The following is a 16151-nucleotide window of genomic DNA, read 5'->3' as shown; positions in this document are numbered from 1 at the left end:
AAGCTGCCTCCTGTACGACTAAAGTTTGGGCACTCATCTTCATCTCTCTTCTAGAGGTGAGGAAAGTAGGGAGGTGAAGCTCCCTAAGATCTTCACAGGCTTTCAATTTTACATGAAACAGAAAAAGGGTTAAAAAAGTTAGTTGTGGAAGAAAATGACTAAAAGCACCATCAGCTCCATCCCACTGGGAAATGGCTTGGAACTGATTACAACTGACACTTCTGCACTGGGGGGGGCGGGCAAAACAAACAAACCTCAACCCCACCCAGAACCCCTCAGACAAAAAACACCCCCCACCCCCCACTGGAAAGCTAATACAAGGAAAAATGAAGGCATGAAGAAGGAAGGGGGGGGGGGGGCACGGGGACGACTGAGGGGTGTAAGACATGAAAGGAGAAAGATCAAAACCATCCAGATTTTAGAGCTAGAAATGGGGAGGAATAAGAAACACCAAGAAGCTTGGTAAATCAGTATCTTTATTTTATAGAAAGAAGTTTGATCAGTGTGCTGAACCTGCCATTAGAGGTGGTTTTGCTATTTTTAGTAAAAATAAACATTTCAAAAAATCACCTTGGTGAATATACCATCTCCAAGCTTATTTCCTTTTAATCACTGTTACTTTTTCATACCTATTGCAACTAACCTAACACTGGGTGCTCTTAAGAGGAAGGGAGTGGGTACCTAAGTAGGATAGCTCAACAGTTCATTTCCTGTAACTGGTAGCAAGGTTCCTAAAATGCAGTAGGACACTCACAAGCTCACCTTGTGCCACAGCAGCATGGTACAAAACCTGCATCTAGTTCACTCTCCATCTTTCTCCATAAACATCCTGCAACATCAGCTGTCAGCTGAGAATTTTCTGGTAAAAGTCACACAACAAGCCAGTTTAAGTACCCAGATGGCCAGAGTCTTAACTCATGATCACAAGTTACTAAAGTAATAGTAAAGAACTTAGATTGCCTATCAGTTCGAGGTAACTGAATCAATTAGCAACACAAGAATGACACACTCTGATTGCATTATGTATTGCTGCATAGACAAACACAAGTCACAACTGCTAGTCTGTGGTATTTAAAAGGGACATTATCAACTACAAGCTATTTCACCTGGACATGAAATTATTGTTGGTTAAGCACTGGTAAATGCAAATTTTAAGTTCAATTTGTGCACATGGCTGCTTCAAGCACAGAACCCTGGGTAGCCACTATTACCCTTCTGTTTGAGTAACTTGCGTAGCAACAGGGAGAAAGCATTAATTGCTGGAGGACAAAAGTCAGTGGTAGTTGTTAAGGGCAACAGCTGGAAGAGTTTTGAGTTCAGTTCTTTCCCAATGACTAGTTTCAAAGTTGAGAATGTCCCTTTAGAAGTTTCAGATACAACAGAAAGTTAATGTATTTTGATTCCATCATTACAAGAAAACTACCAATAATTTGACTTACAATAATTGTTAAACATCAACAAACAGTATTATAGAAGCAAACAACTGATTTGCAAATGAAGTAGCAGCAACATGGAATTCTAGAAGGTTGAGTTTCTGCAGGATTTATTGGGAAGATTATGAAGGTGTGGCAAATACATGGTGATTTTACATAATTTAGTTTTGAGAGTAGCTTACGGTAACTATAAACATTATTGAAAATGTCTGCTCACAGTCAGTACTTTTCTGGTATAAGCCTAAGTTTGCCAGGATTATTCATAGTGCAGCTCTACTCTGAAAAAAGACAACAGTGTATGTCTTGGCAAATTACATACAAAATCTGCTGAGTTCACAGTTGTGATTGCCAGTACAATAAACTGAGCTTGAAATATTAAAGCTAATGAGAGATAAATATTTAAGGACAAAACATCAAGGACATCATTATATAACATTGCCATGACTTTTGCACATTTTCCTTTTCTGAATGTAACTTTGTTAGTTCAGTTGGTACATAAAACTAATGCGTGTATATAAGCAGCTACAAAGTCAGGGTTTTAGTTGATTCTCCAGGAGTGTGCTACTGTCAATTTGATCATTTTCCTTCTTTCAAAAGAATAAGGAATATTAGAAACTCAGCCACTGAACAGATATAACATACGCATCGGGCAAGTGTGTTTTGTAAGGTGGTGTCACTTTTAGTCAGTCACTTTTCTGGTCCATCACTGTACTTAAACTGTTTTGATATCAATTTTGATTTCAATTAAGTGTTGTGGAAGAAATTAAAATTGAATCACTGAACAGCTGTACCAGTTTGAAATGCTGTCACATGTTTCTTCATGGCAAAATATTCACATTCTTTTTATTGCACAAATTGTAAGTTCAGGTTATGTGCACGAAAACCTTCATAGTGTTTGCACTGCAACTTGCAAAACATACATTTAAAATGACCTTAATACATTTTATAAAATCTTTTTAAACAATTTTATATTCTTAAGATAAAGGCATCCTGAGAATGTTACAAAGTTCATTTTGCAAGCCCTTCATTTCTGCTATGCTTTATTTATCCCCATAGTTCCTAATTTGACAAGTTTATTTTACAGTTAATATCATGGTGCTATATTTCACAAAATATCTTTTAGCAAAAAGTACACTACTGGCATTCAAGTAATTCAACCTCACATCTAATTTACAAATTAAATCTCTGTCAAGCTCTCAAGTAAGTAAACCAAAATACTTACAGAAACAGTTTTTAGCAGACTAAAAAAAAATAATGTCAAGGCTTTGTGCATTAATAATTTGGTCAAACATTTAAGTTACGTAATTATTATTTTGGCAAAAAAAAATTCCATCTATCCTTTTCAAAATTTTTTTCTTTCATTTTACACCAGATGTAAACATACAGTACACAGACTCAATATGAAAGTACTTTGCTGTTGAACATTTTTCCTTTTTCCTTTTTTAAAGTACTTAGGAAAAGCAGAAAAACAAGAACGTAAGTGCTAAAAATGAGCTGAGTGTCTTTGGGCTAAATAAAAGTCTTACTGGAAAAAACGTACAAATAAATTAGGTGGGGGTTTGGTTTTATTTTTCCTCTACAGACAGGTAAATAAATAGTCTTCGAAGAAATTCTAGTGCCATATCCTAAAACAGTATCTTCCTCTATCTTTTTGATCAAGACTAAAGCTTCACACAATCTTGACTATCTTACTAGGAAGATATCCATTAGTATTTACATATTTTTGTAAAGGGAGTGTTCAGGGTTAAAAATATATTTCTTTTCAAAAGGTAAGCCTGCCATCCTGATGGCAGTGGTTCAAGCTACAGAATAAAAGACAAATGACAGAACATACTTCAGTTTCTTATACCCTAGATCAGAGGAAGGAGATCAGGCAAGTTAGAGAGGTAAACAGCCTGGATTCCAGGAATGGAGACAGACAGTGGCTCGTTATGCTTGCATGGCCAGAAGTATCTACTCATACAGGCTTTGTTTCTCTTCTACACAATTTATTCTATTCTTTATACATTAGGTATACCTTTTTATTGTCAACTGACTTAAGTTGAGAAGAGAGACAGTTATGATTGCCACAGTGAAAGCCTAACATTATCTATGGTTTCCATCTGGACAGCCCTGCTTTTAGAAGGTGGCCAGGTGTTGAATATAGGCAGAGGCCATGCCCAGATGGTACACTCCAGGTGGGAGTGTAACAACTTCAAAAGGAAGGGTAAACCACTTCAGCAACATCTTAGTAATATTGTAACTATGTAATTCAGAGTCATATATAGCTTTTATTTTAGGCAATGATCAAAATCTGAAGGACCTTGTTAATCTTTAAGGCATCAGTGCATCAGGGACTAAAAGCTCCAGGTAGTACATAGAGGCGGGGGAGGGTGGAAAGCATCTTTGTGGCACAAGCTATCATTGTGTATCTGCTTTGTTGGCTAGTTCAAGAAAAAAATATTTTCAGAGCTGGCAGAATGGGAATGTTATACACTGTTCTGAGAAACATCTTAGATCATAAATTTCACATCATTTTTTAACACATCATTTAAAGGGCTGAATCTATCAGGCAAGATTCTCATCTTCACTGTTCCATCAGCACCACAGGAAAATATGTGATTTGCTGGTCCTGTCTCAATTTGCATAACTCCTGTCCCAATGTTTCTGAAGAGAGACTGTCGAGCATGCTCATTGATGAATGTGTGAAGAAGATTAAATGTAGACAGACTCCACACCTGGAAAAAGCATCAAAACCATCAATCTCTTGTAAGGGTAATTACCATGATCTTAAAACTCACCAGTAATAACTCATGGAGAAGTTGGCCTACATTTTGCATTCATTTTTCTGACACTAACTGTAAAACAAAAGATATGTAGCAATCTGTAATGGCACAGTTATATAATATTAATTTTCTATAATAAAGGAATATATACAGAGACTAAGGTAAGACTAACATTTCATAATTAGATTAGTAAATGTGAAAGTCAGCGCTGAGAACAAATATGGAATATAAGACACATCTGATTCCTATGCAAGATTCTTTTTGAATTTACACATCATCACCATCTTCATCTCTGCCCCCTCCCCCTCATTAATACCTTTATGTTGCCTTCAGCAGATCCTGTGACAAAATACTCTTCTGTAGGATCAACAGCAACTGCTTTGACTGGAGAATCATGACTCTGGAGTAACTGTTGCTGCTGTTTTTGGCGAAGATCAATTATACATGTAAAGCCTTTTCTGCCTCCAGATATTAACAGCTGATGTTTTGGAGCATATGCAAGCACAGTTGCTCCACTGTCATGACAGATAAAAGCTGAAAGCCAAAGTAAAGCAATTTAAATAAAACACACAGTACTAACACCAATTTCACAGTACTAACTTTAATTTACTGTCAGCCTCTAATGGTTCAAGACAGTAGCAACAGTGGCTTTGATGCTGTAATCCAAGTGACCACAACCAGTCTATTGCAGTACCATATATATGCAAGCCCAGGTTCACATCAGACATTCTGTAGTGGCAGTATTCTGATATTAAGCAATTACAGTCTGTATGAAAAGAAAATTATATCCTTCTTTTCTGTTCCTGTGTAATCACAAACTATTAAGCCTTGACCAGAAACAGATTCTTTTCAAACTCTCTAATGCTTGTTACCTTAAGGCATATGTTTGCCAGAAGAAATGTCCTCCTAAATCACTTGCCCAAATAACCTCTAAGTTTCCACTGGTTGTTTTAATTTGCTGCTTTTCACATTTTTTTGTGTATGTCTACTCCCTCAAATGAGTGAAGGAAGTGAAGGAAGATTAACATTACCAGGACAAAGCTCAGTATGTCTGAGACTAGACACTATGAATCCTAACAGGTGGCACGTAGTACATTGTCCTCGCAGTTCAAAGGGTTTTCTAAATTTACATTGAGAAATTTCACACATCTCACACATAAACTTAAGCATTCACCATACTTCAATTACAAGGACTTCACAACTCTCTCTGAGCCTAACTCTGTATTTCAGACTGTATTTCTCTTCCACTGCAACAAAACATTAGTAACAAAGTTAATGGAACCCCACTAAATATTGATTACATCTCAAAAAGCGTATTTATGGGAATAATTCTTCTAAAGTATTTTTGTAATACTGTATGTCAAAATCCATACATGCACACACACATAGAGAAAGCACTTAAATCATTCCACAGTATTTAGCATAATACATAAAGTGCCACAGACCTGGACAATCTTTGAAAGCAAAAAATGCACCACTTTACGAATATAGCAGCAGTTAAGTTCATCTTTTGGTTAAACTCTGGAAATTACTATATAATTATGAGATCTTAATTTGTGTATCTGTTATTCAATACATTAACAAAAAATCAATTAATATTTTCTAGAAAATTTAGTTTTTATTCATATACATATCTTCAGAGAACCATTTCATAATCATGGAGTCTCCAAGGTCAGGATTTCCACAGAGACAATGAAGTACTCAGCAGTTCATAAACAACATGTCCTCTCATATTCGCCAAACAGATAATGTATCTGCAAGCGCCCAATGCCATCTTCACAGTATCATTATTTGGTCTAACATGTAATTGATCAAATTCGGAGTGGGGCGCCTCTGATTTATGAGGAGATAGCCATAGGAACCTTGAGTTCAAGGGTGTGGATGCATATCCTGCAAGTATGTATCTCTTAAGTGTGCTGAAAAGTGCAGTTTTGACAGTGTTACAGCTATTGTCTCCCCAATATGCTAGTCACCTGTACTGGGTTTACATGGCAAGGTTTTGGTAGCAGGGGGGCTACAGAGGTGGCTCCTGTGAGAAGCTGCTGGAAGCTTCCCCTGTGTCTGACAGAGCCAACGCCAGACGGCTCCAAGATGGACCCACTGCTGGCCAAGGCTGAGCCCATCAGTGAGAGTGGTAGCGCCTCTGTGATAACATTTAAGAGGAGGAAAGAAAACCCTGCACCACACAAATTGTGGTGGACGAGAACAGTGAGAACGTCTGAGAGCAACAGCCCTGCAGACCACCAGGCCAATGCAGAAGGAGGGGCAGGAGGTGCTCTGGGCACCAGAGCAGAGATTCTCGCTCCCCAGCCCATGGTGAAGGCCCATGGTGAGGCAGGCTGTTCCTCTGCAGCCCATGTAAGTCCATAGTGAGGCAGATATCCACCTGCAGCATGTGGAGGACCCCACAGTGGAGCAGGTGGATGCCTGAAGGAGGGTGTGACCCATGGGAAGCCTGCGCTGGAGCAGTTTGCTGGCAGGACTTGTGGACCTGCAGGGGACCTATGCTGGAGCAGTCTGTTCCTGAAGGGCTGCACCCCGTGGAATGGACCCGTGCTGGACCAGTTCGTGGACTGCAGCCTATGAGAAGGACTCACACTGAAGAAGTTCATGGAGGACTGTCTCCCACGGAAGGAACCCCACACTGAAGCAGGGGAAAAGTGTGAGGAGGAAGGAGCAGCAGACACAACATGTGGTGAACTGGCTGTAACCCCCCATTACCCACACCCCTGTGCAGCTTTGGGGGAGGAGGCAGAGAAACCAGGAGTGAAGTTGGGTCCAGGAAGAACAGAGGGGTGGGGCGAAGGTGTTTCTAAGTTTTGTTTTTTAGTTCTCATTATCCTACTCTGATTTGAATAGTAATAAATTAATTTCCCTAAGTCGAACCTGTTTTGCCTGTGACGGTAGCTGCTGTGTGATCTTCCTGTCTTTATCTTGACCCACGAGCCTTTTATTATATTTTCTCTCCTCTATCCAGCTGAGGGAAGTGATAGAGCAGCTTTGGTGGGCACCTGATGTCCAGCCAGGGTTAACACAACACTACTACAAGTGGGAGTTGCTCAAAATCTTTTAAGAAAGAACAGAAATTACAGTTGTCTGGCTGTCAAGGGTTGCACTTGCGGTGTAAAGATACAAGCTATGAAAAGCAAGGTGCTCATGTCCACGAAACCAGCCTTTCATATATATAGCAGCAAATAATTTCTCAAGAATCATTTTTTATATTTCTGCTAATGCACTCATACAGGACAGTGAAAGGTACTTTACTTCCAATATGAAAATTACTTCCCACAATAACTTCCACAGAAAAACAGAGACATACACATATTTTTTTTTATGTGATCAACTATTTTGTTGGTTGTCTTTTACTTACCATGCACCAAGCTATTTGTAGGCGAAACCAAAGTATCCCAAAGACAAATATTTCTGTAGGAAAAAAAAATGTTTTAATTCAGGAACAACTGTTCTACAGTATTTTGAACACTTGAAAAGTCATCTTAACCTTAGAAAGATTGTTTCAGGCATAAAAGGACTTCTAAACACTTTCAATAATTACTTTTGAGCAGACAAATTACTTTCACAGTTATACATACACTGCAAGAACATGACCTCTGGACAATCATTCTACTACTGGCTATTCTCATAAAGATTCATATTGAGATTACAGTCTTTTGTAGCTGAATACATCTGAATGTTAGCAATTCTTACTATTTCTTGATCAAAACTTAAGAAAAAAAATGTTAAATTAAGAGCTATGCACAACTTCCTAAGTCTATAAAAATAATTTAAGACAGGCTTATACGAATAGAACAGAAAGATCTAGAACTACAAGGAACACCTAGACCCACTGCCTCACCCCTTCAGTGGCTGACCAAGTTAAAGCATGCTATTAAGGGCACTGTTCAAATACCTCTTCAACACTGACACGCATGGGGCATTGACTGCCTCTCTAGGAAGCCTCTTCCAATGCCTGACCACACTCTTGATAAAGAAATGCTTCCTAATGTCCAGCCTGATCCTTCCCTGATGTGGCTTTGAGCCATTCCTCTGTGTCCTGACACTGGATACCAAAGAGATCAGCATCTCTCCCTCCACTTCACCTCCACCACCACATGGAACATAAACAGAAGATCTGGGCTTCCCTATGGAACCTCCTTTAATAGGCACATGGAATTCAGCTGCAAACATTACTTCTTTTCCCCTCTCACAAACAAAGAAAGAAGTATGCACATTGCTCTTAAACTGCTTAAGGAGACTCCTCAAAAATACACCGGTGGGGGGAAAGGAGGGGAAATAGGGCACCACTTCATTTTTATGAATTATCGCAGCAGTTCTTACCTGTTGTCAGAAGACAATCCTGCTGTTGCTATCAAAGACGATGAACTGATGAAAACAAAATCATTGGCCGTTCTGTTATGACACTGCCAAGTCTGAAAAATTGCAGTTTAGAAATTATTAAGAAACAAACAAATTTTGCATAAGCATGAAATCTTAAAACTTCCTTGAGAAGGTAAGCTGTTTCAAAAACAATTCAAAGAACACAGGATACAAAGCTATGTGTATGCCTTCTGATACACTTAATTTTTCATGGAAGTGTATTTTCCAGTCCTGTGCTATTGAAAATTAATTAACAATTGACAAGTCTCAAAGAACATTAAAGTTATTTCAAGTCTAACATTGCATTTTCTGCTCTCCAACTTCCTCTCCTAACTATTATAAAGGAGGAAGGAAATAAAAGAGCACAGCACAAGCATATGGAAGCAAATTTAGTCTTCGACTTACCAAATATGGTTTAGGTGAAGTTCCAGTAAGTGGGCAACATTTCCAATTTGTCTGATATAAACTTATGTATCCATCAGCATCAACAATTCCAAACTGAAAAAAGACATAGTAATTGTAGATACATATATATATATATATACACACACACGTGTATGTAAAAGAGAGAAATTATCTACAGATCAGAGAAACTGCTTTAGATTTGAAGAATGGGATGCTTCTGCAGGGGTGGGGTGGGGGAGAGAGTACAGAAGCATTCTGTCAGTTACCTTATTTCCTTGGTAATTGAATCTCATTCGAGTTACCCTTGAGTTGCCACCAGACCGAAAACATGTGATTTGCTGTGCATGACCCCATTCAAACATTCTCACACTACCATCTTGAGCACCTGTCAGGTCTGCAACAGAAAATATTTACACAACTTTCACAGGTGTTGTAGCAGGAAGGTTGCTTCCAAAATTTTATGAAATCTCACACCAGCTCACATCATCCTCAGAATAACCAGTGGCACAATATGCGACATAGTACATCTGGCATAGTGTAGGAGTTGTGGGTACCACTTTAACTTAAACCTGTGCTATTCAACCAATATTGAACTGCACTTACTCATTATTTAATTAAGAACTGTATTTAGATGGTACTGAAATATGAAGCTTGGAGATAATAATGTGTTTTTCCTACTATTTTTCATCCAAGTCACAAAAACCAGAAATACAGTACTTTTTGCTAAATATATAAAAAATAAATTACTGTTTCCAAAGGCTGTATCCCCCGGTATTTTTTTTCTAAATGAAAAATGACAAATAGTTTCAGTAAAATAGGGCTTATAAGCAACTTCTCAAACTTCTAACAGATTGTGCTAGTAAAAAACAGCAGCATACTAAGAAACAGGGCCAATAAGTAAAGATACAATCTTCAGGTAACTTCTTCCTTTTTTTAACAAAACTGAACTTACAATATGGTAATGTTGGGTGAGAAGCCATTCTTCTTACATTATTAATAGCCTTCTTGAGCATCTGTTCAACATACAAAATAATAAAAACTAATTAAACAATACTACTGAACAAAAGTTACTGAACTAGAATAAATAGTGATCGCAGAGAGTTGTTTCCTATCAAAATTCCTACTGAAAGCAAGTACCAGGTTTAGAAAGTCAGATAGAAGTCAGTTTCTTCCAAGACCAGTGTAGATGTTAATGCTTTTGCAGCTTTACACATCTAGGTAAATATTAACTTTCTGCTTCAGAGATTTATGGATCCAAATATAAACACTCCTTAGACTGCAGTCTTACCTCTTTTCTTGCCAATTCCTTTCTGATTCCATTAAATTTATTGGAATATTCCTGAACATTGTAAGATAAGCAAGAGAGAGAGGCAGAAGCATGTAAAGAAAGAGGTAAACAACTTTAACAGAAGTAAAAGAATAGGAAGGAATATATTTATTTTCAAGTCTAGTTAATTTATTGTCATTGATTAAAAAGTGATTATTTGTGGCCATCCAAAATAAGCAATACACCTAGCAACTAGTAAATAAAAAAATTCTTCAAAAGCATTTATAATTGTTCAAATGCAGATCCAATGGACTTTTAGTAGTACTTTTGCTCCTAAATTCCAAACTCTGCTTGGAGCAAGGTACATGACCAAGAATGCTGTTTTCTTAGCTGACTAATCCCTAAGTGGGAAGAGTTCAATACATGAAAAGGACTGAAGACATCTGACAATTAAGATAAAAACCTCATTTAATTAAATAATAAGTCCAACCCTCAACAGGAAAGAAACAGTAGGGATTTTTGATAGGGAAAATGCGTATGTATTTTCCTTAGCTCTCCACAAAAGCATCTGGCTACACTGAGGACTGCCTTTCCTCTGAAAATTCTTGGAATCAGTTTGTTCATGCATGTATTTTTTATCTAACACCTGAGAGAGAAGAGGGCATAAGTTCATATTCATGCCAGGTGTTAATTTTAAATGGCAAGACGTAAGTTTGTTGCCAGAGCACTCACTTTCAACACAACAGCTTACCACTTACTACACATCAATAGCAAGCTGCCTAAATAGAATTATTTAGGTTGGAAAAGATCTTTAAGGTCATTATGTCCAACCATGACTTTCAGCTGCTATGATTTTGCATGATATTTTGCCACTGCTTTGTCACTGAAATTGCAGACAGCGAAACACGTATTTTAAGTATGCTATTCTGCCCTGGACTCCAACCATATCAGGGTGTCAACTGGAAGGACATAGGAATTAAACTTTCACTTGCTTTATGTGACTAAATATGATCCAGAGTTGAAAAGCAATGCTCTCCAATTTTCACTTTGCAAATACAAAGGAGGGAAAAAAAAAACCCACAGCAATTGGAAGGGAAATAATTGATTTTCTTCAATTTCCCACAGTTTGGATTAGTGGAATAATTGTGATCCTCTTGATTACATTCTCGAAGCAGATTTAGATCTTTCAGTTATCAAAGCTTTATTATTTTTGAAGACAAAGCGTTATGCTTCTTAGTTACCCATGTTTATTTCAAAACACTTCCCTGAAGATTAAAAAAAAAAAATTCAAATACAGACTTTCCTTTTTTCCTGTAAGTACTTTAAATGACAAAGAAAAAAGCTCAACGGTTTGGTAAACATTGGTGAATAAAACAACATATACATTACAAGACTTGGGACAAGACAATAGAGGGTTAAGTCTTCAAACATTAGTGCATATACCAATTAGTAAATAACTGCAATACATTGCTCTCTAAACTTAACAGTTTATCTTTTATGTCTAAGTAAAAGAAAATTATTCATGCTCATTCTATTTCTTCACCAAAATGAAGGACTGCATTAACTTTTACCCAGAAGTCAGTGGAAATCATCTTCCTTCATTCAACAGAGAAGCATGCATCATGATGTCACCTCTACAGGATTGTGCTTTGGAAAAACGCAAGCTTAAGACTATGCTAACATAACTCTCTGGTGCAGTGTCTCTGATTTAGAAGCCAAGTATCATTATTAAACGCAAACACTTCCATTATCAACGTAACTGACATTTGATACTGCTATCCCTCAGTTTCCCCTTAACAACAGCTGACAGCTAGAACACTGCTTTGTTGGAAAGCTGGGTGCTTTGGGCCTGAAGTACAGTTAATACTGAAGAATAAAAAAGCTTAAGATATGACCCACCAGTTATTAAACTGGTAAATATTGGTGTCAATCGTACTGGCTTGGAAGACAACCTGTTGAATGTTACCTGAGTTTCAAAGCTGACAGTACATACTACTTACTTCAGTGCTCTTCTACAAACACGTCCTGTAAGAACTGTGCAAACGCACTGTACTGAAGGATATGGTGGAGCGCCTCCTTACTTACCTTGCATAAACTGCGTAACAGGAAACAGTGAAGAAGTGTAACAGAAAAACCTTAGAGCTAATAAAACATTAACTGCCTGAGTATCGTAAAGTCCAATAGAATCCCTTGCTGATGGAAGTGAAGCAGAGACAACAAGACTGCAAAGCCAGTAATCGTGAAGAACAGCGGACTACCTACTAAATAGGCTGCAAATCACGGAAAAGCAAAGATGAGAACAAGGATCAAAAGCAGTATGTGAAGGAACAAATTAACAAAGAGTACCAACAGAAAGATTTTGGTGAGGCTGGTTTTCCTCCAGATTTGAGTCCTTCCACAGTAACACTATTTCCTCCCAAGAATCCCTATCTCTTCATTCATTTACTTTGCCTTTATTCAATACCTTTGTCTCCCCTTCCTAGTGGGCAGGTGTTTTTTTGTGCTGTGGTTGGCTCTCTACTCTGCCACAGTCAACCAGCATGACAAACAAAATTTAAGTCCAAAGTTTAACAGCAAATGCATTCAACACAAGCACAGACATATATGTTTAGGTAAGAAAGTTTTACCACATATAAAATAGAAAGTCACGTAAGAATAGTTTACATTAATAGATTGTGTAATTAATTTGTTGAGAAATACACAATGTGTGTGTATGTATGTATAAATGGAAGTGAGAGAAGCAAGTGGCAAAGGCATTCAAAGCCTACTTGCAGAAGAGACCTGATCGTGATACCAGAGCGGCAAAACGTTTGACTAGGATCAGCACACAGAAGATAGAGGTGTAGGTACTGCAACAATATGCACTTCCCTGTATGGATAACATTATTGTTCTTATAATGCTCGTTTGTTATTTACTCCTCCTAACAATCAAATATTTTCTAAAAAATCAACTACAATATGAATTAACACATGGTTATTTCATTCTGCTACCACTTAATAACTTGTTCTGACCTGTTAAATGCCCCAAAGCCCAGCCAAGTCACAAGACTTAATGCATTCAGTTATCCAAGAAAACTGCACATCTGTGCAGACAGGATGAGAGATGTGGGTGTCTTGCATGACCGTTTCAGCCCAGTTAACTGGCTCCAAATAAGCACCTCCTAGCTAAGTAATCAACAGATCTGCATTATTAGAGAGCATCTATGCCGCACAGGAACTAAAGTAAGTATGTCAATGGCCAGACTAGAATCATCATTTGATCTGAATTAAATCTGAGTTAACAGCTTTTTGCTCAGGGTCAAGCTTCACTCCAGACACAGAATCTATTTCTGAAAGTAAGACCTACCCTTGCGCAGGTGTCACCTCTATGATAAAAAGGATCAATCTGCTCACATGGACATAGTCACACTTTAGTGGATGTCCCTCACTCCAGCATATTTCAGAAATGCCTAACAGTGAAACTCATTATTTCCTCGAAAACACCATCTTCAGAAGCAAGATATTTAATAATGCTGCTCAGCAGAGTTATGGCAAAACTGCACAGCACTTCACAGACATAGCTGACAACAGCTTTGGAGATAAAGTCATACATCAGCATGATGTGTAGTTCAAACTACGCATGATCTATGTAGTTGGGCCCTATTTCTGCAGTCCTGCCCTCCTCATTTTTCTTATGAGACAAAGAATCCCCATTTTCCCAAAGTTTAAGTCACTCAGTTTCCAGAGCTTAATTGATTTCATTGGAAGCCTCTGTCCTGCCAGAGAAATCTGCTTTAGGAGTTCATTTGCTTTTCTTTCTACAATACAGGCTCATACCAGTATACAGCGCACTACAAAGGTATTTTTATTAGAACAGTTGTTGATGTTTATTTTCAAATAAAAACTGGAATAGTCTGGAATGCAGAATGAAAGTTAAGCTTATGCTTAAAATAAAAGCTATGTTGGTATTTCACATGAGTATCTCTACCCAGTCTTTACCAATTTATATCTTGAAATCTCCTGAATATATGCTTCTTTGATACAGGGTTTGGCTTCAAGTCATTCAAGAACAATTTAAGCAGCAACTTCTTACCTGAACTCTGATTCTTTATTTTTAAACAATGTATCTAAAGTAAAGAAAGCATATATGGCTTGACTAAAAACTTCACTTGCTTACTTGGTGGTATCTTAAATTCTGTGCAGCATTTTAACCTACAAAAAAAAAATCCATCTCGCCTTAATTACACAGGAAAGCTACATTTACTTACACACTAACAGTAAAATATAATCAGCAACAATAAACAGATAGAGTACGAAAGGCTAATCTTTGATAAGCGACTTACCACAGATGCACCCCTGCCAGTTTGTGTACTACCAAGCCAAGGCATATTGATAGGTGTGCCGGGATTACTATGAGTATAAGGAGTGGTTCCCTGCACATTTACCAGATCATCACGAGCGTGTATAACTAAGAAATCATCAGCCCTATAAATGAAACAATATAAGTTAGATTCCAAACAACAATATTAAACACCATGCTTTGTTACACTGATTTATACACAGTCAAGCTGTGATATTGGAAACACAGAAAGTATACCCTTTATTTTCTATTTCCACATCATCATCAACCCAGGTATAGATTTGTGTAGCTAAAATCGCAGAAACATCTAATTCTTGAATGTCATGACTTGATGCTATTGCAATGCAGTTCCGATTTGCCTGGAAAAAAAGTAACACACACAAAGGCAGATAAAAAAGGAATACTCAAAAAGGTAGGTTTTACAATTTTCTCTGGTTATAGTACAGTTCACAAAAACATACACTTCAATCAATTTAAAAAACTCAAAACATTTATGTCTAAAAATCTATATACTTAAACTGTCTATACTTGACATTTCCCTGTTAAAAGTTTCTTTGCATCTGGGACAGCACGACACACTATTTGTATTTTATACCTCTCTCAAGCAGCTCTAGTTTTTCTTTGCTTTCCTCAAAGGATAAACATGAGGTAACTATACTACAGTGCTTGCAAACAGGTTCCCCTCCTCAGCTTCTTAAGGTGTAAACAGTTAAACAGAAGAAAAGATGACTTCCAGGTTGTCTTAGACAGAGAACAAAAAATACTCCCACACACAAGCTCAAAGACCAAGTGGAGGCCACCCCTCCTGTCCCTCAAGCCACTGCACAATAGAAAAAAAAATTTATAATAAAACTATTTAATTAGGAAAAGATAATTATGAAGTGCTTTATAGAAGGGAGCACTATGAGGTTAAGTTGTAGCAGGATGGCTGGCAAAGGATATCTCACCCATTCACAATGGGACCACCACCTGTTTATCAGGTGGAAGTACAACAATTAGATTATCCTACCTCCGTTATACTCACCTTATTGACTGCAAAAGCAGTAATGATGTCAGACTCTTTATGGATTATTCTTGCCTTGCCTCCTGGGTATCCCCTATCAGTTTCTATCTGTATTCAAAAAGTAAAGCACATTTAAATGCAAATTTCTATGCAAACCTTACTTTTTATTGGAAGTTCAGAGACCAAACACAGTATTTTGAGATGTCATGCATTTTGTCTTGATTTTGTTTCTAAGAAAATGAGACAAGTATAACCTGTAATATTTACAGTAAACCTCTTTCGTGTATAATAATCTAGCTTCCCACTGCCATGCTGAGATTATGACAGCAACACAGAAAGTGTGTATTTGTCACAGAAGTCACAGTACTGTGTTCATTCTCAAGTTTTTAAGGGATGCTGAAAACAGCAAGGCCACATGCACACTTGGGGGATACTGATAGTAAAAAAATTGAGTCTTGATGTTTTGTTCTTACAATAATTTGCTAAGTCTTTTCATGCTCTTAGCAAACGCTTTTTGCCACTGAAACTGATGAAATAGCCTGAAAGAACACGTAGCCAAGATTCT

The 16151-nt window shown here is 37.5% G+C and overlaps 1 protein-coding gene across 6 annotated transcripts in view; it reads right to left on the bottom strand.

Moving 5' to 3' along the window:
* Positions 1–459: 459 nt before the first annotated feature.
* The window catches only part of DMXL1 (Dmx like 1), an 85231-nt gene continuing 69539 nt past the window's right edge, over positions 460–16151 (bottom strand). For 5 of the 6 annotated variants that reach the window (XM_055790211.1, XM_055790207.1, XM_055790208.1 and 2 more), the window contains 10 exons: positions 15608–15694; positions 14821–14942; positions 14567–14708; positions 9930–9990; positions 9244–9371; positions 8978–9070; positions 8534–8625; positions 7569–7621; positions 4515–4732; positions 460–4150 (listed from right to left, as the gene is read on the bottom strand). In XM_055790211.1, coding sequence (XP_055646186.1) covers positions 3926–4150; positions 4515–4732; positions 7569–7621; positions 8534–8625; positions 8978–9070; positions 9244–9371; positions 9930–9990; positions 14567–14708; positions 14821–14942; positions 15608–15694 — 1221 coding nt within the window. In that variant the 3' untranslated portion in view covers positions 460–3925. Of the gene's footprint in view, positions 4151–4514; positions 4733–7568; positions 7622–8533; positions 8626–8977; positions 9071–9243; positions 9372–9929; positions 9991–14316; positions 14436–14566; positions 14709–14820; positions 14943–15607; positions 15695–16151 lie in introns of those variants that run through there. The other variant, XR_008744707.1, reaches the window with a different exon arrangement.

This window comes from Falco peregrinus, chromosome Z (assembly GCF_023634155.1).
Source record: "Falco peregrinus isolate bFalPer1 chromosome Z, bFalPer1.pri, whole genome shotgun sequence".
Classification (NCBI taxonomy): Eukaryota; Metazoa; Chordata; class Aves; order Falconiformes; family Falconidae; genus Falco; species Falco peregrinus.
Note: the sequence above shows the minus strand (reverse complement) of the source record. Positions and strands in the feature narration are given on the sequence as shown.